At 56.1% G+C, this 21,766-nt stretch overlaps 4 protein-coding genes across 7 annotated transcripts in view; 2 read left to right on the top strand and 2 right to left on the bottom strand.

Moving 5' to 3' along the window:
- Wdr46 (WD repeat domain 46) overlaps window positions 1-9,599 on the bottom strand; it is a gene marked incomplete at its 3' end in the record, with an annotated part of 127,752 nt that extends 118,153 nt beyond the window's left edge. The window contains 15 exon segments of the mRNA NM_212491.2: window positions 2,002-2,311; window positions 2,401-2,514; window positions 2,660-2,755; window positions 2,850-2,944; window positions 3,075-3,388; window positions 6,150-6,249; window positions 6,496-6,631; window positions 6,747-6,897; window positions 7,006-7,110; window positions 8,434-8,495; window positions 8,580-8,667; window positions 8,795-8,907; window positions 9,014-9,094; window positions 9,196-9,402; window positions 9,481-9,599. Of these exon segments, the coding sequence (NP_997656.1) occupies window positions 2,213-2,311; window positions 2,401-2,514; window positions 2,660-2,755; window positions 2,850-2,944; window positions 3,075-3,388; window positions 6,150-6,249; window positions 6,496-6,631; window positions 6,747-6,897; window positions 7,006-7,110; window positions 8,434-8,495; window positions 8,580-8,667; window positions 8,795-8,907; window positions 9,014-9,094; window positions 9,196-9,402; window positions 9,481-9,549 (1,830 nt within the window). The 5' untranslated portion in view covers window positions 9,550-9,599.
- On the top strand, window positions 110-1,685 carry B3galt4 (Beta-1,3-galactosyltransferase 4). Its single transcript, NM_133553.2, is given in 1 exon segment — window positions 110-1,685. A coding segment is annotated over 1 exon segment (1,116 nt). The 5' UTR covers window positions 110-332; the 3' UTR covers window positions 1,449-1,685.
- A 341-nt stretch (window positions 9,600-9,940) lies between the features above and the next one.
- On the top strand, window positions 9,941-11,412 carry Pfdn6 (prefoldin subunit 6). Of its 2 annotated transcripts, NM_001164718.1 has the most exon segments (5): window positions 9,941-9,986; window positions 10,095-10,235; window positions 10,443-10,513; window positions 10,603-10,727; window positions 11,208-11,412. In NM_001164718.1, coding segments are annotated over 4 exon segments (384 nt in total). In that variant the 5' UTR covers window positions 9,941-9,986; window positions 10,095-10,171; the 3' UTR covers window positions 11,332-11,412.
- Window positions 11,413-12,365: 953 nt separating this feature from the next.
- On the bottom strand, window positions 12,366-20,609 carry Rgl2 (ral guanine nucleotide dissociation stimulator like 2). 3 transcript variants are annotated; one of them, XR_015644568.1, is made up of 18 exons: window positions 20,073-20,609; window positions 19,672-19,869; window positions 18,317-18,400; window positions 17,893-18,071; window positions 17,737-17,787; window positions 17,355-17,652; window positions 16,843-17,094; window positions 16,648-16,751; window positions 16,482-16,566; window positions 16,254-16,322; window positions 16,071-16,145; window positions 14,933-14,965; window positions 14,642-14,782; window positions 14,435-14,530; window positions 14,234-14,345; window positions 13,857-14,150; window positions 13,078-13,192; window positions 12,366-12,990 (listed from the first exon to the last, which is right to left on the bottom strand). XR_015644568.1 is itself a non-coding variant. In NM_212547.3 (18 exon segments), coding segments are annotated over 17 exon segments (2,337 nt in total). In that variant the 5' UTR covers window positions 19,828-19,869; window positions 20,073-20,149; the 3' UTR covers window positions 12,366-12,778.
- Between the last annotated feature and the right edge of the window lie 1,157 nt (window positions 20,610-21,766).

Genomic DNA, 21,766 nt, shown 5'->3' on the forward strand with positions numbered 1-21,766 from the left:
GCCCCACGTGCTTTAAAGTAGGAACAGACGGGAGGGTTGGGCCAAGTGTGAGATGCACGCTGCTTGTCGGCTTCCGGCCTAAAGTGGCATGATGGGAAGGTGGGGGGAGGGGCGGGATGGAGCCGAGTTCCGCGTGCAGGCGAGGGGAACCAAGCTGTCCCCGGGGCCGGCTGCGGTGGGTCGGGACCGGAGTGCATGAGACTGACTGCATCTCATGATGCTACCGGGCCCGTGCATGGCTCACCCCGTCTCTGCTGCAGCAGCTGGTTAGGGCCGCTCTCGCAGCTCCCAGCGCTCTTAACAGCTCTGCCCACAGGTCTCTGCGGCTCACCATGCCCCTCAGCCTCTTCCGGCGCCTCCTTCTGGCGGTCCTACTACTGGTGATCATCTGGACACTGTTTGGACCATCGGGTTTGGGGGAGGAGCTGCTGAGCCTGTCCCTGGCGTCCCTTCTGCCAGCCCCAGCCTCGCCAGGACCACCCCTGGCCCTGCCCCGCCTCTTGATTCCTAACCCCCAGGCCTGTGGTGGCTCCGGACCCCCTCCTTTCTTGCTCATCCTGGTGTGTACGGCCCCGGAGCACCTGAACCAGAGAAACGCCATTCGGGGATCTTGGGGCGCCATTCGCGAGGCCCGCGGTTTCAGGGTGCAGACGCTCTTCCTCCTGGGAGAACCTATGGGACAGCAGTTTGCTGACCTGGCCTCAGAGTCAGCAGCACAGGGGGATGTCTTGCAGGCCTCCTTCCAGGATTCCTACCGCAACCTCACCCTCAAGACCCTCACCGGACTGAACTGGGTGAACAAATACTGTCCTATGGCCCGGTACATCCTCAAGACAGATGATGACGTGTATGTCAATGTCCCAGAGCTGGTGTCAGAACTGATACAGAGAGGGGGGCCTTCAGAGCAATGGCAGAAGGGCAAAGAGCCACAGGAAGAGACAACAGCTGTCCACAAAGAGCACAAAGGCCAGGCAGTGCCCCTTCTGTATTTAGGCCGGGTGCACTGGAGGGTGAGGCCCACTCGAACACCAGAGTCCCGGCATCACGTGTCAGAAGAACTGTGGCCAGAAAACTGGGGTCCTTTCCCACCCTACGCCTCTGGCACGGGGTATGTATTGTCTATCTCTGCTGTGCAGCTCATTCTGAAGGTGGCCAGCCGGGCCCCATATCTACCTCTGGAGGATGTCTTTGTGGGAGTAAGCGCAAGGCGAGGGGGCCTTGCCCCCACACACTGTGTCAAGTTGGCTGGTGCTACCCACTACCCACTGGATAGGTGCTGTTACGGGAAGTTCCTGCTGACGTCCCACAAGGTGGATCCTTGGAAAATGCAGGAAGCCTGGAAGCTGGTGAGAGGACTGAATGGGAGAAGGACTGAGCCCTTTTGTTCCTGGCTCCAGGGATTTCTGGGTACCTTGAGGTGCCGGTTCATAGCCTGGCTCAATAGTTGAGAGCCTGGGGCCATAGAAAACAAGACAGCACCTCAGGAACTTTTGCCCCAAAATCAGTGCCCAGGCTGCAGCTCCCCGTGGTGATCTATTTCCCCACAGCAGACTCTGAAGCTGCTACTGACCAAGGATAGATAGGGGGCTTGGGGCCTGGCCTGCCATCTCCAAAGACCAGGGAGGGACGAAGCACAGGGTGTGGGGAAGACTCAAGAGCCCAATAAACACGTCTCTCTACCTCAAGGGCAGCGTCTTCACCAGGGCCCAGCACACGTGGAGGGCCCAGAGGTCCCAGTACTGCGGCGTGACAAAGGCCCTCTCCCCCTTAAGGCGTAGTCAGTGGTGGGGACACAGGCAGGGCAGTGAGCTGAGCCTACATCAGTCCCACACAGGAAGACTAGATCTACAGGATGGTCCAGACACTTCAGAAACCTTGTTTAATGCCCACTCCCCTCCAGGAGCTAGCGGCTCACACAGCTGTGACACAAGGCAAACAGGACAATTTCCCTATGGATCTCTGTGTTATTCACAGTGTGTGTGTGTGTGTGTGTGTGTGTCTGTGTGTGTGTGTGCGTGCGCGCACGCACGCACGCGTGCACACAAGCTCAAGTGTGCTGGTCCATGTGGGCACGGAAAGGTTAAAAGACAACTTGTGTGTTTCTCCTGCCATGTGTCTTCTGGGAACTGAACTCAGGTTTGGCATCAGGTTTAGCCTTGCCCACTGAGCATTCTGGCCCCTAAGGGTCAGGGTGGAAACTGCTGTCTCTGGCTCATCGTACAAATCTGTCCAGTGCAGATGGATGGGCTCCAGGCTTGGCCTTATCTTGCTTCTTCTTCTGCTGTTGCTCAAGGCTCTGCCGGACTTTGTCCTGGGGACAGAGTGAGGAGGCAGCGTAAGGCACAGCAAGAGCTGGCTGATTCAGGCTCGAGGCTGACGCCTGGCCCCGAGTTTACATACCCTGTGCTCCTGGTCCATGACCTTCTTCTTCCTCTTCACCAGGCTCACTGTAGAGCTTCGGCCCTTCTGCTTTGCCTTGGGTTGGAAGGCAGCCTTAGCGTCAGGATCGTAGCCCTGACATGGGACATGAGGGAAGTCAACAGCAGTCCCAGTGACCCGGCAGCACCTACATCCTGTGCTGCATTCACACTGGGGTGGGACAGAGGCAAGGGCTGGACACTGGGTGGGGAGGAAGGCCGCGCAGCAGGCAGCTCCATACCAGCCTCTCTATCCGCTCCTTCTTCTGCTGCTCCAGAGTGGTCACATCTACCTCTGCCAGGGCTCGGGGGTCCAAACAGATGAGCTCTGCGGGTACCTGGAGCATCACAGGACAGCAATGTATAAGGAGCCACAGGGAGGTGACACAGAAAGGAGTGGGAGCCAAGGAGGGCAGCTCCAGCACAGCTCACCTTCTCCAGCAGGGCCTTCACCTCCCACTCCTGGCGCTGCTTCCGGCTCCGGTATGGGTTACTCTCCAAACCGTCAAAGTTGGGCTCAGCAGCCCCTGAGGGAGGGATGGACGGAAGAGGAACATGGAACTGAACCCAGTCCTGTTATCCTGGACTGACTGGCCTGTTGCCCCTCCCTAGCTATCTCCAACCCGTGCATGCTTCTAGTCCTGTCGGGCCACTCACCAGGGACCAGCATGCTGGTGATGCCTCCACTGTGCCCCACCCCCAACACATCTTCAAAGGGGCAGAACTGGAGTCCATGCACATTGCCCGAGAGCCTGTGGGTGAGGTAGGGCTGCTCCAGGGAGGGTGGGCTGCCTTTGCCCTGCCCTGCCCATATGTTGACCACGTCACCCATTCCCGCAACTAATAGTCCCCGCTGGGAAAAGGCCAGGTGCCCTGCTCCCTGCGGTAAGGTCCGGGAACTCAGGGGCTGGAATGTCCCTCGCAAGTCAAAGATCTTCAGCTGATGGTCCAGACCAGAGGTGGCCATGTACCTGTGGGAGATGGGCCAATTAATCCCCAGCAGGAACTGACTGGAGCCTGCAAAGTCCAAGGTACCTACTCTGGCCAAGAAGGGAGACTAGCACTGCTCTCCACACTGCTGCGCCCCACACAGCCTACCCCGTGGTCTCCGTTGCTTGTTACTTGCCTGTTTTGAGACCATCTCACTAGAGAGCCCTGAACTCAGAGATCAGGCCACCTGTACCTCCCGAAGGCTGAGATTAAGGGTGTGTGCCCCACTGTATCCAAGGCCAGAAAAGAAACCTGGTGAGGAAATGACTGAGACAGGCATCACATCAGGCCTGTTTGTTTTGAGGTTTTGATGTGGTTGGGGGGAGGGAAGATTGAACTCAGGACCTCATGCCTGCCAGTCAGTTCTACCCTTTACTTCCACCCAAGCCTATCTGGTAACTGCTTCCAAATCTAAGGGCAGTGCACTGCTCCCAAGTCTCAGCTCTGCAGAACACACGCCAGTCTGCACCTAAGCGACATCCTACTTCAGAAGGCAGCATGGTGGCCCAATAAAGGTGCCAAGTATTTAGAGAGAGGCCTTCCCTAGCAAGAAGCCAAGCTGTGCAGCAGACCAGCTGTGGACAGCTATGAAAGCAGAAGTCTGTCTTCAGGGCTGGAGGGATACAGAAGAGGCAAAGGGCTGTGAGGGTTTCCTGGAGTCAGCGCCAAGCATCTCTCCAGCAGTGATGTAACAGTGAAGACCATGTATCTCAAGAAAATCTCCCCCGGTGTACATGTGTACACGGTAGCACACACCTTAAACCCAGCCAGGCAGCGGCAGAGGCAGAGACCTGCTCTACAGAGGGAGTTCCAGGGTTACACAAAGGTGCCCAGCAACCCTGTTTCAAATAAAAAGAGGGGGGAAAACCCTCCTAGAAAGTAGCAGAGTCAGCACACAGAGTGTGCACCGCCTGGCCAAATCCCTGAGCACAAGCTACTTCCTGTCAGAGGCTAAGAGGGGAGCTAAAGTTGATGAGCTTTGCCAAGGGGCCAAGGAGTCTCCTGCCTTGACCTTGGATCCAAGGTGACAGAGCTCGGTAGAGTCCCAGCAGGACAAAAAGGCCACTGATCGAGGCATCCAGAACTTTCAGGACTGTGGTGCTATCCAGGCAATGAAGCCCCAGGCAGGAGAGTTGTGGACCCAAACAGGGTGAGCCACAGATCGGGTCTACTGGCCACTGAGGCACAGGCATGCTTCCCTACTCTCCAGAGCCAAGCTGGCATGCAGGGAGAACGGGCAGAATCAAATGACTTGTTCACAAAGACGGCGATGGCAGCCAAAGCCATCTCAGCATCTCAAAATCTTTCGCTTTTTTCAAAGTGGGTAACTTGGGCTTTCCCTACCCACCTTCTTTACTGGTTTGTTTCCGTTTAAAAAGAAAAAGTTGCAATGATGCAAAAATGTAACCTAGAAAATCCCTGATCATCAGTGAAGGGGAAGTAGTTTGTGGGAAATTCCTCTGGAAACAGCACAGTCATGCCATGCAGAGCTGCAGCACCATGCCTGTCAGGAGAGCACACAGACAGCGCCATGCCTGTCAGGAGAGCACACAGACAGCGCCATGCCTGTCAGGACAGGGCACTGACAGCACAAGTTCCCAGAGGTACAAGGCAAGGCAGGACTTCAGAGGTAGTCACAAACAAGATCAAGAGTGAAAAGCCACCAGGGCCAGGAGTTGGTAGCCCACACCTTTAATCCCAGCACTCAAAGCAGAGGCAGGCGGATCTCTGAGTTGAAGGGCCAGCCTGGTCTATAGAGTGCGTTCCAGGACAACCAGGGCCACATAGAGAAACCCTGTCTCAAAAAACAAAAAACCAAAAGAGTGATCCCACCAGCCCAGACGCAGAGAGCACTGAGAGATGCTGGTTCTTAGACTCAGTTTCAGTATGTAGTGCAGACTGGCCTTGAGCTTCCCTTCCCCTGCCTCAGCCTCCTGGGTGCTGGGGTTAAAGTGTACACTGCAGCTGCTGCTCAACCCATCAGAAAGAAGGCACTGTGGCTGGATTCCTTACCCCAGAGTCCCAGTGTTCAGGAGGCTGGTGCAGGAGGCTCGCTACATGTTCCGGGCCGGCTTAAACACGGCACACTCAAACTGTTTGAACAGCGATTTAACACACAGTTCGCGTGCAGAACTGGGACACAGGTCCCCCTCGTCTAAGATGTCAGCTTTGATACAGCTGGGTGGTAGGTTGGGGTGGGAGTCTGTTGTCCCTGAGGGAGGACCCTGAGGGAGGACCCTGAGGGAGGACCGATGTTCCCTGTGACCTAGCTGCTCCCCTCCACCTCACGGGACACCCTTGGCAGGCTAGGTTCTGGGCTGAGCTGGGGCCGTGAGCATGAATCCCTGAATCTTCTTCCCTCATGTGGCTACAGAGTTGAGTTTAGGTTAGAGAATTTTTTGTGTAAGAGAACAGGAGAGAAGGTGCTTCGGGGAAGAAGTGACACGGCAAATGACGGGCCCAGCAAAAGGGACGAGACATCGAGTCACGGGACAGAGGCACCACCTTGGAAGGTGCTTCTGGGAAGCACTCTATACCCCTGCACATGGCGTGCACCAAACTAGACCCACACCTCTCTCAGGATCACACGGGTTCTGTAACACACCCACACTATAGGCAGCTGGTTGGCTGCAACAGAAGGCCACACACGTGACTGGATGCCCTCTGTGCTCCTACGGGCGAGGGTCATCCACCTTTCTGCCCAGCTGTGCCCAATACCACCTCCCCAAGCACGTGACTTACGTGCCTGTAGAATCCACTCCCACAGCCCGCACCCCGCCACGGTGACACAGAATCTTCGCCAGTGGCTCCTTCATAGCTGGACTCCATAAAGACACTGTGCCTGAAAGACCGAGGACACTCCAGGTCACTGCTGCAGAGCCAGCCCGGGGCTCTTGAGGCTTTGGACTCAGGACACAGCATGAAGGCTTCCACAGACCTGGGCAGCTGGGGTGCAGCTCAGGGGAGCAGTCTCCCATGGACAAAGCCCTGGGTTCAGTTCCCAGCCCCACGAAACGCATTAACGCGTTAGTAGAGGGTCAGGAGGGGACGAGAGAAACAGGCTGGCCAGGAAAATCCGGGAACTGACCATTACTGTGTCCGAGGTGGATAACAGCATTGTAGGGGTTCTGAGCCATGACATTGAGCCGTCCAGCCCGCGCATTCAGAGCTGTCACGATCTTCCCCACTGACACATCCAGGTAGGTCAGAAACCCTGTCTCTGACTGAGAGAGAAAACGAGATGTCAGGCTGTCCTCTCTTCCTTCTACGGGTCCTAAGGGAGAACGGTCCTCCCACGGGCCACCACCGGGCTGGGCCCTCAGCTCCACGACCACTCACAGCGGTGGCCAGGAGGAAATGGAAGGGGAGGAATTCAAGCCGGGTCACTCGGTCACAGCGGCGGATGCAGTGGAGCTCGATGCCTTGGTTGTCGTAGATGTAAAGCCAGCGGTTCTGGGCAACTGCGAGCAGAGCCTCGGAATGGAGAAAGCTGGGTAGAAAGGAGGGCTGGTTTCATGGGAGGCAGGACCACAGGGCATCATCCTTTAGGGAATGGGCTGGCTCAATCCCATCAACCGCCAACAGAGGAAGCACTGACTGGATGTCCCGCACCGCTTCCGTGACGTTGATCTCACACATGAGCTTCTTTGTCACCCAATCCAGGGCAGCCACGTGACCCCGACGCCCTCCTAAAGCCAGGTGTCTGTTGGAGGTGAAGCAGAAGCAGTGTTAGTGCAGGGGGCACATGACCCAGACTGGAATAATTCAGCCAGACCCGACACAGCCCCTCGGCAGACGGGAGGAAGCCAGCGCACTGCTGCAGACAGCGCGACCAGACCCAACTGTGTAACTGAAGAAGGCACAGGTCGTGTACCTGAGGAGACACAGCCAAATCTTAGTTCAAGAGTCACAGAAGAGGCCAGGGAAATGGCTCAGTCAGTAGAGTGCTTGCCACAAAAGTATAACGGCCTGAGCCTGAATCCCTGACACACATGTAATCCCAGTGACAGGGAGAGCAAGGCGGGCAGATCTTGCTGGACATCTGTTCATGAGGAACCGGCTCAAAAGTACGGGGGACGGACACTTGCTGCTCCCGTGAGAAGGCTGGGTTCTGTTCCCAGCACCCAAATAGTGGCTCGCGAGCATCAGTCACTCCAGATCCCGGGGATCTGGCGCCCTCTTCTGGCTTGAAAAATAAAGAGGCACATCCAGAAGACGCAGCGGCTGAAGGTATTTCTGTACCAGTCCGGTGACCTGAGTTCGAACTCCCTAACCCACATGAAGGCAGATGGAGAAAATGACTATCTTTGAGCTGACCACACACACTGCCTCGTGGGCTCGCACAACCACAATGGTACACACACCAACGACGAAAAGCAGGGAAAAAATGAAAAGCGGCACGTGACGACGCCACGTTGGCCTCTGGTGATCACAAGCACACGCACTCATCTGCAGGCACACCACCCAACACACGAACACTCACGCTCGCACATACACAATAAAGTCACTGGCAGCTGAGGGGCTGAGGGTGGGTGTAGCTCAATAGTCAAGTGTGTGTGCATGTGTACGTGTGTGTGCGTGTGAGTGTGCGTGTGAGCGCTCTACAGGCTCACACAAGGTCATGAATTTCATAGCCAGAACCACCAAAAAGACTCAGCCTCTTCCAGCTCTTGCTGTGACGATCCCCTACATCACCTTCTGAGGTTACATCACCTCAGAAGCCAAAGTTAACCTAACTTCTTCCCTTAGAAAGGGGGCGGCGGGGCAGCATGGGAGAGGGGCAACACAGAGAGATAGCCCAGCTAGGCATGTACACATCTGTGTCCAGCACATGCCTATAACCCCAGCCCAAAGGGAAAGGAAAGGAGGGTGACCCCAGGGGACTTGGAGGGGGACTTGCTGGCTTCCAGGTTCATAGATCACAAGCCGTTCTGGGCCTCTTCTGGCCTCTAGGTATGCACAGGTGCACACAGGCAGATAATTAAGTCCTTTCTTAGAGAATGGAGCCTCCGGAGCTCAACCTTACCTCCCAGTTCGAGAGTAGTTCAGTCTGTAGGGTCCAAACTGCCTCAGATTCAGGTCAAAGTGCTGGGAAGGGTCAAAATTAACCATGAAAAACTGAACTCGCCCCACCCGGTCTCCTGGGCCCCTCCTCTTCCCGCTCGGGCTCACCTTGGCAGCACTAGAGATGTCCACAGCCTCCACGATGTCTGTCTGCAGTATTTTTGCTGTGTCTTCCCCATCTTCTCCTACCAGAAACCTGAAAGGCGGTTAGGGTGGCGATGGTGACACTCCCCACCATGGAAGAGGGCATACAAACATAAAAACACCAACACAAAGTTCCAGAAAGACAGGACGAGGGAAAACCCAAGTCGGGGTCCACTCACCCAGGTTCCTCTGCAAGCAGCAGCTCAGCGCGGGCAGCTCTGACGCTCGCCTCTTCCTCCTGTGCTTCAGCCTTCTCCAGTTGGCTTTGGGTTTTAGGCTTCGAATGCGGGAGCTGCGGTATTGATGACAGGGTTGGAAGAACCGAAGAGCATGTTGCGGGGGAGGGGGAGGTCCTGGGAAAGACACTGGAGAAGCCGCCACCGCCCGCGGTTCCTTACCTTTTTGGACTTGTCAATACGGCAGAACTTCCTGGCCACCTCCAGGGGGGCGGGGACAGGTCCTGGGAACGGGTCCTGAGCCTATCGAGGGGCAGGGAGGTAAGAGGCAGGTTCTGATGGACCCGGTTCCTCTCGTTTTCAGGGGGCGACCTGCACCGCCACCCTGTCAATCCCGGGCTCACCCCAGACAGGGTCCTCTGCGGCTTCTTCCAGTCTGAGGCGTTCTTTGGGATCGGGGGCTTCTTGGAGAACCGAGGCTTCTGGGCGATGCGCGCGCTCTGGGACCTCGGGGGTCGCGGCTCTCCAGTCCTCGCCTTCTTCCGTGGCGGCCCCGGAGAGGCGCCGGCGGCGGACGGGGTGGGCTCCTCCTCCCAGTAGCGCCGCGGTTTCTAAGGGGCAGAGGAGAAGCCCTCGCACGCACAGCCCGAGCCCGGCCCCGGGGCGCGGACGCCTCCCACCAAAACTACCTTCCTCTTGGCCTGAGGCTTGTCTTTCTTGGGTGGGTCACCCCTACCCGGCTTGGGGGCTGTCTCCATCCCGACGACGGAACGACGATCCACGTGCAAAACTCCCTTCAGTCTTCCCAAGGCCTGCGAGGAAACTTCCGGAAGTCCCCGAGACTTCATCCAATCATCGCCGTAAGGGCGTCTGAAGCCTCTGGCGCCATGTTGAGAGAGGGCACGCCCCTGAGAGCCGGATAGGCTCGCTAACAAAGCAAATTCTAACCAAATAAAGATTAAAAAAAAGTCTAGGTCCAGAATCCTGGTGGTGATAAGCTTTTACTTTCCATATTAAATGCTCTGTCTTGCCCAAAATCTCTCGAGTCCAGTCTTTTAAGTAGAACGAGCCTCACACAAGTCAGAACTACACGTCCCGGCATGTGTCAGAATGTAACTTCCGGCGCCGTCTTTTTTCCCCCGGCATGCCTTGTTTATTTCCGGGTTTATGAATACAGAGGGCAGAGCGTGAAAAGGTTAGGGTTTGGATTTAGGGGGTGTCTCTTCTTTTCGCTCTCTAATGCCTAGGGAGTGACTATTCTGGACGTAGAGAGTCCACGGTAGCTCGTGCTGTCCTTCTGCAGGGCCAGGAAGGGGAGCTCAGGTGCCTTTCAGAGCTTGAGACCCAGCGACCCCCGCCCAGGAGGCTTTCTTCTTCACCATGGCCGAACTGATCCAAAAGAAGCTGCAGGGAGAGGTAGAGAAATATCAACAGCTGCAGAAGGGTAAGAGAGCGGAGCTGGTGTGGTCTTGTCCCTGTCCACTCTCAACTCTGATGAGGCGTCGTGCCCCATCAGAGGGTAGGAAGGGGGGATATTGTGTGCAGCGAACTCGGTATCCTCTCTTTCTTCCTCGCAACCATTCTCCCCAGAATTGTGCGGTTCCGGGCCCATTTGATGTTTCTAATCGTGTATTTCCTCTCACCATCCCAGACTTGAGTAAATCCATGTCAGGGAGGCAGAAGCTTGAAGCCCAGCTAACGGAAAATAACATCGTGAAGGAGGTGAGGGTGGGACGCTGGGGGGGGGGGAAGGGCGAGGAGGGACTTCCCTGGGCACCGTTATGTCATACACCGCCCCATCCCCTCTTCAGGAACTGGCCTTGCTGGATGGATCCAACGTGGTCTTTAAGCTTCTGGGACCCGTGCTTGTCAAACAGGAGCTGGGGGAGGCTCGGGCCACAGTGGGGAAGAGGCTAGACTACATCACAGCGGAAATGTAAGTGCAGCAGCTGGCCTTTTCAGTGCAGAAATGTTGAGCCCGTGCTGGATAGTTCTATATCTATAGCAACGCCCGCCTAGCCACTTCCATAAAGTGGCTGCCCTGGAACTCGCTGTGTAGACCGTGCTAGCCTGTGGTAGATGCACCAGCTGCTGCCTCCCAAGGGATGGAAGCATGTGCCACCATTCCTGGCCTTTCTTTTCGTGTTACATTTGGGCCTGGCCCATATTAGTCAAAGGATAACCTGTGGGAATGTTCTCCCTACTGTAGGGTTCTTCTGTAGCTTGAATTCAGGTGCCAGCCTTGAAGGACAACAGCCCTACCTAACTGATCCATCTCACCAGCCAGTTCTTCCCCTTAGCGCCCTCCCCGCTTTCTGTCCCACAAACCTCAAATGTTCCACCAGTTTCCCTTTATTCCAGAACGTTGAGCCCTCACTGATTTCTCCTTTCTGCCTGCCTCTCTTTTCCTTCTCAGTAAGCGCTACGAATCGCAGCTTCGGGACCTCGAAAGGCAGTCAGAGCAACAGAGGGAAACCCTTGCTCAGTTGCAGCAGGAGTTCCAGCGGGCCCAGAACGCAAAGGCTCCCGGGAAAGCCTGACCCCGTGGGAGGGGGAGGGGGCTGGGGAGGGAGGGATGAGGCTAACCCTGAGTCAATAAAATGTAAACAGAACCAAACCTACTTTCTTTCTAGCCAATCTTTATTCACAGTCCTTAACTTCTCTGTACGCTTTACACCTCCGGGACTCACATTCCTGTGACTGAAATCTCTAGCTGGATTCTCCCGTGGCTGAGAACTGAACCCAGGGCCTTGCGCTTGCTAGGCAAGTGCTCTACCGCTGAGCTAAATCCCCAGCCCCTACTATTTCTTGCTCATATATACAACCCTTTGGCTTCCCTTATGTTGGTGGGCGCAACCCGGGGACACCGGAGTAGACACTGTCTACAGCACAGCATGTCATTGCCACAGAACTCAGTTCTCTGGCCTGAGAGCCCAGGATATGACCCGGTCATTCGCTGTGAACACTTGTCCCGGAGCAGCCCTAGGTTACCTGATTTCCTCTGTCTTCTTAGGATTGGTTAGCATGTAACTTTTAACTAATCTGAAATTCCTTCAAAATTCTTTTTTTTTTAATTTATTTATTATATATAAATACACGGTCGCTGTCCTCAGACACACCAGAAAAGAGCGTCAGATCCCATGGTTGTGAGCCACCCTGTGGTTGCTGGGAATTGAACTCAGGACCTCTGGAAGAGCAGTCAGTGCTCTTAACCGTTGAGCCATCTCTCCAGTCCTCCTTCCAAATTCTTACGTCACTTCCACATAGCTGTTATTGGGTTTCTTTGCCCTAAATTATTTCCTATAGATCTACCCGAGAGATAACTGTCATTCAGGAGCTCCTGCTTCTGAGGGTCTTTGACAAGAGAAACGGGAATGTATAAAGGAGCCAGGAGTGAAGGAATCCCTGGGTCTCCTTTCACCAGTATCTCCTTCTCGGGTCCAAGGATGGGGCCCAGGGCCTCACGCATCCCACCATGCCCTTTGCCACTGAGCTATACCAGGTACCTCCTGGGAGCAGAATCACTACTCCCCACCCACTCCCCAGCTCCGCACACTGAAGGACAGGAACAGGATTCAGGTAGTGTTTTGGTTTATTCTCTTAGTGTTATCACAGTGGCAAGAACCCCCAAAGCGGGACAAGAAACCCCCAACAGAACCTCTTGTCACTGCCCTCTGCTCTGGGCTCAGCCTCTAGGCCTTCCCTTGGCCCGTCACAGGCTGTCACGTGGCAGTGGCTAATATTCTTTCCAGCACAGATGGCGTGCCACGTTCCCCAGAGGAGGAAGCTATATGCAGTTATCCAACTTGGTTACATGATCACCAGTCCCACGGGGCCGGCTTTTTCGCAGTGGTTTCGTAAACAGGTGACTTTACTGTACCAGGGTGGCTGGCCGCCTTTTGGGATTTCTGCTCGGGTAGAAGGGCCACCCTGTGTGGCTGCTCACTCCTGGTATGAGTTGCTATGTAAACCAACAGGACTTCATCCTCAGAACAGTGCCCGTGCAATCTTCCTCCCTGTGGCCTTGATCCTGGGAAAGGAGCCCCCTCCTCCCTCGCTCGGAGGAGTTCCTGAGGCCGAGGGGCCGCTGTGAGAACCCGAGGTGGCAGCAGATGGTCTTCTCCGCTGCCGCAGGAGGAAGTCGTGAGATGCGCCGTCCATGGCATAGAAGACGTTAGCCGAGTGTGGGATGGTCAGCTCTGTGGGTTCAGAAGAGGGAGTGAAGCATTCACGAGTGTCAGCTACGAGGGCCTCCCTTCAGTGTGCCTTCCCTCCAGCCTGTTCACCTCGATCCCCGGGTAGCAGCTGCACCAGCTCAAACTCTGAAGCCACAGCAGAATCACGATTGTTTTTCTTAAGGACGCGGCTAATAACACTTGGGGCCTTGTCCTGGCTTGTCACCTTGCCGAAGAGACCAAATGAACAATAAAAAAGCCGGGCAGTCATGGCGCATGCCTTTAAATCTCAGCGCTTGGGAGGCAGAGGCAGGGAGGGAGAATCTCTGAGTTTGAGGCCAGCCTGGTCTACAGAGTGAATTCCAAGATAGCCAGAGCTACACAGTGAGACCCTGTCTTGGGGGTCAGTGGGGGGAAGGGGAACAATAAATATACCATGATGACCTGTTTCCTATCCTTTTAGCCCAACCAAAACAGGTCACCTGTGTCTAATCGTTTAAAATAAATAAGACACAGGCGGTGGTGGCCTGTGCTTTAAATCCCAGCAATTGGGAGGCAGAGGCAGGCAGATCTCTGAGTTCAAGGCCAGCCTGGTCTACAGAATGAGCTCCAGGACAGCCAGGACGGCACAGAGAAATCCAGTCTTGGAAAAAAATAAATAAACAAGAAACCCAATATAGTGGCTGCCAGTGCCCCATCAGCCGGCCCACATGGTTCCCAGAGCAACAGCTCCTGGAAACTCAGGGTGGGGCCTGCTAATGCACAGTTGCATCAAACAACGGCCTGAGTCCCATGAAACTACAGTTGAGCCCTTCTGGCTACCCAAACCCAAGACTAATGCCTAACAAGGTAAGGTCCTTCCCACCCTGCCCAGCCCCAGGCTCCCTCACCAGGATGCTCTTGTAGACGCTGCCATCCTCCCCAAGCTCCATCTGGACTCGGATGATTCGGCAATCAGAGGACCCTGGCCCAGATACCCCGCCCCCACATCCAGCACTCCTAGAGGCCCCCTCTCCTGTGCCCCCACTCAACGGAGACCCGCAGGAGGCTGAGCGTCGGTGACCCCGAGAAGGCCTAGGGGAGGAGGCTGGAGGAGAGAGGTGGCCAGGGTCAGCAGGGCTGTGCAGGGAGGGGCTGCTTTCCAGGGCAGAGTCCAGAGATGAGACAGACGGCCACTTCATGTGCTAGGGGCAAACAGGTGAGGTCATGAACGTTGAGAAGCAGAAGAGAAAAGTCCTGATGGGGTCAGACACAAGAGCAGGCTCACCTGGGCGAGGCGAGTCAGCAGAGGGGCCGGGGTTCCTGGCACCTCATCTCCCCCCACAGTGGGCCGATCCCAGGACACAAGCGGAGTGGGGCCTCCAACGGAGCCCAGAACTCTGCAGAGGCAAGAAATCAGACAGTGACAGGGGAAGTGGCAAGTCCCTGCCCGTGAAACCGGCTCCCAGCTAGCCAGTTGTGTCCTCACTCCGTCCACTGTGTGATGACTAGTGCTGGCCGAAGCGTCCTTGCCGCGGGGGAATCAATGGTACCAGATGGCTCCACTTCACAGGATACACGGTGACTGGACAGGGCAGCCATAGGCAGAGAGGTCAGGGCGTGCCACCAATACACACACCCGCCCCCACCCCCGAGCCAGAGTCCTAGAACCCAACCACCAGACCCAGCCAGTCACCTCTGAGCTTCAGTTAATGGCTGGAGGCCCTGGAGCCATTGCTGGATATCAGGGTTAGGTCGGAGGTCATAGCCACGACATTCGTTCTGGAGGCGCAGCAGCTCAGAAAGGACAGCAAACTCCTGGGAAGGAGGCCTCAGACTGCAGGAGCCAAAACTCAGGGCCCCTGACTTCACCACCCTTACCCACCCCCCATCCCCGGGACACACACACACACACACACACACACACACACACACACACACACACAGAGATCCACCACCCAGCCCTGAGCCCCCACATTCTTCTCACCTTCCTCCGCTTGTCAAAATTGATGTAGCCATTCTGCAAGGGCAGTGGGAGAGGGATAAAGGCCTAATCCTGCTCGCTCCAGTATCAGAGAGAACACCCCCCTTCCCCAAACACAGCCAGTGCACCAGCCACTCAAACCTTGGCATCGCACCCCTCCTCCCCCTCCCATTCACATCTCAGACCTAAACCCATCTTAACTTGATCCTTTTTTGTTTGTTTTTGAGATGCTCTCACTGTGTAGCCTTGGCTGGTCCTGAACTCACTATGTAGACCAGTCTAGCCTGAAGTCATAGAGATCCCTCCCACAACCTGCATCCTGAGTACAGAGATTAAAGGTGTGTGCCAGCATGCTGGGCAAACTAAATCTTTAAAAACAAACAGAGGGGTTGGGGATTTGGCTCAGTGGTAGAGTGCTTGCCTAGGGAGCGCAAGGTCCTGGGTTCAGTCCCCAGCCCCGGAAAAAAAAGAAAAAAAAAAAAAAAAAAAGAAAGAAAGAAAAAAGAAAAAAAAAGATAAAAACAAACAGACAGTGTAGGCAGGCTAGCCTCTCAGTCAGAGAAACTGGCAGCCTCTGAGCCCCAGTACTGAGATTACAGGCGGTACCCAGCTCCACTGGACACTGACAGAGCATCTAATCTAGCTTCTAGATGAAAAAACGGAGCTCACAGTGGGACAAGGAACTTTCTGGTAACCTCCTCGGCATTTCATTCTGTTTACAACGCTGGGGATGGAACATGCCAGGGGGTCACTCACACCAGCTACTCAGTCTTCGTGCATTTAATAAACTGTGTGTGCTGGCGTTGCCAATATGCTGTAAACCCTTGACAAATATGACTGCATTGACAAATGTATCCCTCCCACTAACAGGCCGGCGTCCAGACAGTCGGGCAGATACCGACAGACCACTGAGGACATACAGAGGTTGAACTACTTCCCATGGTAACAGAACCTGACTCGAGAGACTGCACTGTTTCTCCTGCCTGTAGCCTCTCTTTGGAAGGTCGTCTGACTGACCCTAAGGGGCACTTGTTGGATCACCCAGGGGCAGGGGCAGGGGCAGGGGCAGGGGCGCGAGCGCACGCACGCACACACACACACACACACACACACACACACACACACACACACACACACTGACCTCCAGCTCATCCTTGGAGGCTGCATCCAGCATCACGAGATCCTTCAGGAAGGTTCCCAGGTACGGAACCACACCCTGCAGGCAGAGATCGGGATGTGAGCCCTTCTCTCATTCCCTTCAGGCACAACTGTCTACTCACCTCACCAGGTAAGCCACAACATCCCAGCCCAACTGAGCACTCACCCCACCCCTGGAGCCAGACCTTGGGGCCTTCTTGGAGTGTGGCTCCACAGGGGGCTGCAGCTTTACTTCCTGGGGGTGACAAAACAACGATGATATGGGGGGTGGAGGGAGCAGGGGAGGAGGGAGCTTGGGAGGAGGGAGTTGAGGAGGAGGGGAGGGAGCTGGGGAGGAGGGAGCTGGGAAGGGAGGAGGAGGTGTGGAGGATGGGGAAAGCAAGACTGCCCTCACCTGCATGAGGAGCTCTCTGCTCTGGGAATAATTATCCTCCTCTGAGAAAATCTGACACAGGCTGGAAAAGATTCTGAGGCTGTCCCTAGAGAGGAAGAACAGGCCCTGAGCACAGGCCTGGGTTCGGAAGCTTCTGTGCCCCAGGCCTCAGGCACCTCAGTCCTACCTGGTTGTCTCCCCCCAGGCCGCCCGAAGCCTATGGATAGGGCTGGACTGCAGAGCGGACACAACAGCATACACTGAGGAGAAGTTCCTAAGCAGGCGGCATTCCTGTGAGGACCCGAGCACGCAGAGTCAAGGCTCGAGGGTCCCTCTCTCCTCCACAGAAGAGTCCCCAGGCAGCAGGGCTGTTCCCTCTCACCTCAGCCACACGGATCCACTTCTCCAGGAGCCGGGCCCTCTGTGGGGGTCGGAGTGGCCTCACAGTCACCTCTCTTGGCCCCTCTCCAGTTGGGGTGGCCCCCAGGACAGAGCTAACTACTGCCCCCGCCACCTTGTTGAACTGCGTGACGGTAGCTCGGACAGACGGGCAGAGATGAGAATGTCCTGGCCGGTCTCTGTGACCCCATAGGCCTCCCAAACACTGAGAGGGGATCAGACTGAGAAACAGCTCCTGCAGGGCAGAGGTCATAGGTTAAAATTTAGAGTCAAGCCAGGCAAGTTTCCAGTATCAGGGATCTGAGGCTCTTAAGTGGCCGGGGACCAGTGGGGCCAGAGTTCAAAGGGGACAACAGCCAAGGAGCAAAGGGAAGAGAAGGGTCAGAGAAGCAGAAAAGGGGACTGCACCAGAATTGGAAGCAAGAAAAGGATCTGGAGCCAAGGAGAGGTTAGTGAGGGGGTCAGAGTACGTGGGGTCAAAGGTCAAGGTCTCACCGCATCAAGCAGGGTCAGCTGTTCGGCCAAGTGGTCAGCGAGGAACACCAGGACATCCGTGGGGTCAGCAGGGGAATCGTCAGGAAGGGCCAGGGGCTTAGGAAGGTCGGGGGCCCGGGGGTCCACCCGGGCCCGGAGGTTTCGGATGAGGTCAGCACTGCCCCCCACAACACCCTCCCGTGCTGCATACCCTGTCCGAAGCAAGAAGCTCTCAAGCCGGTCAAGTTGACCCTTGACCTCAGAGCCAAAATCCTCAGGGTGAGAGGCCAGCCAGGTTGAAAGTACAGAGATGGCTACCCTGAGAGAAGGGGAACCAGCCAGGGGTCAGAGGTCCAGCCTCAGCTCCCTCTGAGCAGACTGCGGTTCAGACAGGGCCACTCACCCTGTGGTCCTCTCTAGCTCACCCGGAGGATGCGATTCGAGGGCTTCCAGCCTGGGAAGGAGGAGAGAGTCTACCTTGCAGCTTTTTCAGCCCCCACCCGGGTGCTGAGAGTTACTCAGAGGGAATCCAGGAGCCTCCTCACCCTTGGCTCCTGACCTGTCAGCCACAAGCCCAAACAGGGCAGGAGTGGAGGTGAAGGCCCGGTGGGTGGCCAGCAAGGCTGGAGTGAACGTCATGTCAGCCCCTGATGTCCTGGCATCCAAGAGGTGTCTGACCAGGGCCTCCAGAGTACCAGCACGGAGCCTTCGGGAGGAGCGAGGCGGAGGCAGGGGGGCCTGGAGAACATGGAGGGTGTCTCACTGATGGTCTCCTCAATCTTACTGCTAAACAACATCTAGGATAGTCCAGATCTAGTTTTTTTTTTTTTTTTTTTCCACAGTTCAGAGTTCAGACATGGCTTAAATCACACAAGAGTGCTACCAGACCTCCAATCTAGTGCTCTGGCCAAAAAAAAAAAAAAAAAAAAAAAAAAAATCAAATTAAAAACTGAATGTCAGGACCGCAAAGCTTATGATCTCACCGAGGGATCAAGAGGCCTATACTGGCGGCTTGTGACAGTAAAGGTCGCACCATCCTCCTCCTCATCCCAGACTGACACAGAAGCCTGGAGGAGCAAGAAGAGGAAGTGAGTTCCACAGCACCTCCAGTCCCCAGCCATCGTCCCCAGGCCCTGCTCCTCCCTCTGCACCCCTCACCTGCGATGGCAGGGGACAATACCAGCGAGGTCGAGGGGTAGAGGGTACTGGTGACCCCAGGTCTACCCCACCCTGGGGCTCAGACAGCCCCACTAGCCACCTCAGAGCTCCGTTGAAGAGGTTGGAGTCGGGGTTTCAATTGAATGCAGGAACCCCACTTCTGGTCGCCCCCAAATCCCCTTGCCCCCACAGCTGAGCCCAACACAGCAGAAAAGCGGGGTGCAAAGTCACAAGCAGAGCGCCCGAAGAAGCGCAAAGCCAAAGGCGGAGAGACCTGAAGCTGAAACTTTACAAGACCCGCCCTCCCTGACTGAACCAGAGGAGCCCAAATTCCGCAGACTCCCTTCCCCGGATCCCCAATACAGCTTCCACTCAATCTCAGCACTGGGGACCCCCTGAAGGTGGCGGCTCCAATCCCAGTTACAAGAAGAAGGGGAAGTAGGGATGATGGGGGGGTGGGGGCGGTAGACTAAGAGTCATGTGGCCCTAGCCCCTCCCCCGACCGATCCCGAAAAACCAGCCTTGCCAGTCACCCTAACTTTACCAATGTCGGGGCCCAGAAGTCTGAGTCCTCAGGCTCCGATTCTAACTTCTGAACCCTCCTGAAACCCTAAATCCTGCAGCTACAGTCACAACTACTAATCCCTAAGGACGAAGATGACCACGCTCTACCTATCCTGGGATCATCTCTCCAGGTGCCAGAACCTCTTGGCTCGCTGCCCTTTATTGAGCACCAGGGGGTGGGGGAAGAGGCGGTGAAGCCAGAGGCTTCCCTCCCCAATCCTAGAGTCTGAGGAGCCGGTTACTGTGGAAACAAACCCCTCCCAGCCAAACAAAAACGAGGAGGGAGACAGGGACCAAGACACAACTAACTGCCCAGTGGCAGCCGTCAGAGGCAGGTGTGGGCAGAGGGGGCCTGAGCCCCGCAGGCACAGCCATCCTGCCTGCCAGCCAGACATTCCAGGCAGGAACTCGGCAGGTTCCTGCAGGCGGGTTCCGAGTCAGACGGACAGGGCGAACTTCAGAGACACCAAGACCCGCAGCCAGGGGACAGATATCCAGAGAAAGAGCGTGGCGGGGTGAAAGGGAGGCAGGGAGGAAGAGACCGAGGGACCCAGAAACACCAAGAGAAGAGTCTCAGAAATACTTAATGCCTTTCCTCCCGCCACCCGCGTCTCACCTCTTCTTCTTCCTCCTCCTCTTCCTCCTGCCCCCCGCCCACGGCCCGGCCACCTGGGTCCCCACCCTCTTCGGGGTCCCGGCTCCGGAAGCTGCTCAACACGACTCCCCCGGGGGGGTTCGTGTCCAAAAGCAGCCGCAGGGGCCGCGGGAGCATGGCCGAGAGAAGGAATCAGCGGGGTCGGGCCATTGGGGGTGCCTGGGGAGAGACGGGTGGGATTGGGGTGGAGTCAGACGGGCGTGGGGACTTGGGCACGAAGGGACCTGGGTGGGAGTCCCTCAGGAAGGCTGGGGGGGAGGGGAGATACAGGAGTAGGGAAACCCGAGCCCTCGGGGCGTGCTAGGGGTTAGGGGCATAACTACTGCGGAATGGGCAGGGTCACCCGGTGCTCCGGCTCTGACCTGCTCGGGAAGGGTGAGGGGCTGCGCGCGGGTCCCGGGCCTCTGTTCTTGTCGGTCTCTGGCCCTCTACCGAGTCCCCTCCCTGGCTTTTCCGCGATGCCCCCTCCTGCACCCCGCCGGGCTCCCGGGCCCTCCCGCCCTTTCCGCTTCCCCCCTCCCCGCGTCCGCCCGACAGCAGGAGCCAAAAAGGGAAGGAAGTGAGGACAGGAGCCAGGGCTACCGACTAGGGGAGTGCTGGATGCCAGGGGCTGGGACGCAGTCTCCAGGTGCCCCACTCCACTGTCCCCTACTACCCTACTCGGGGATTCCGAAGCCCATGCCTCCCAGCACAGGCAGGCGGGAGGTCAGGGTCCTGTCTCAAGCCTCCACGGGAGGGCAAGTACGGGATTTTAAATCACTTTCTCTAACGAGAGCAGTGAGTGCAGCAACTCCCGAGGGAAGCGCCCTAGTGAGGGCGCGACCCCGTTACTGGGGCCCCAGAATGACACCACCCGCGCCAGCACGAGTGCAGCGGAGCAAATCCGCGCCGAGTTTTCTGAGCCGCCCTTAAGCCCGCCCACTCGCGCGGGGAGGGGGACGGAAGTCGGCTAGTGCGCCACTTCCGGTTTTACTCTGGTCCGTCGCTCCCGGCCTCCGGCTCTCGCGGTGCGCCAGAGCGCACTCAGTTCCTAAGATGGCTGTGTCATCGCCCCGCGTGTGGGAAGACTGGAGGGGGACCAAGATGTTGGCTGTGCTTGGAAACCAGAGAACGAGAGACCCTCATGAAAACTCTAAAAGACTTTATTGGCTCACGAGGCCCGGCAGACAGGAGTGGACAGCCATCCTTTAAGTACAGCCGGTGGACTGCACGGGGGACGCTCGTGAAAGGACGAGGCAAAGGAAACTCTGTGGTACGAATGGACGGCTGGAGAGGTAGGCATTAGTACTCCATAGGCGACACATGTACCCCTTCGTCTCTAGACTACTGTTGTGGGTTGTCCCAAAGGTCCCTAGAACGCTAAGATGCTATGTGGCCCTATCGTCAATTCCCTGGGCAGTGGTTTTCAACCTTCCTAATGTTACAGTCCTATAACACCGTTCCTCTAGTTGTAAAATTCTTTTGTTACTTCGAAACTGATTTTGCTACTGTTGTGAATCCTAATGTAAATAAATGTCTGGTATTCCCGATGGACTTAAAGGGGTCATGACCTACAGGCTAAGAACCGCCTCTCTAGGGCATACAGTAGTGTCCCGTCCCCCCCCCCCCCCAAGGTGAGGACGGAACCCAGGGCCTTGCGCTTGCTAAGCAAGCGCTCTACCACTCAACCCCCAGTGGTTCTTCTTGACCTGTGAATATATGTTCTTGTATTTGGTTCTCTCAACAAAGTCCTGCTACGACACCCTGACTGACCTGAAACTCCTTATTGTAGACCAGGCTGGCATGGAAATCAGAAATCCACGTACCTCTGCCACGTGCCTTGCCAGGGTCAAATGAGTGTGCCACTAACTAAGCCTCGCTTTTTCTCCCCCACATTTTAAAATTTTAGTTCTATTCCAATAGCTGTAGCCCACATAACAAAAAATTCGTTGGGCTTCTTGGTCATTTTAAACATGTATTAGAACCAAAAATTTTGAGAACCACTACCTCCAAACGTTAAGAATGCTAGATTTGTCTTAAAAAAAAAAAAAAACAAAAGACAAAAAGACAAAAAAAA

This window comes from Rattus norvegicus, chromosome 20, assembly GCF_021556685.1.
Source record: "Rattus norvegicus strain SHRSP/BbbUtx chromosome 20, alternate assembly SHRSP_T2T, whole genome shotgun sequence".
Taxonomy (NCBI): domain Eukaryota; kingdom Metazoa; phylum Chordata; class Mammalia; order Rodentia; family Muridae; genus Rattus; species Rattus norvegicus.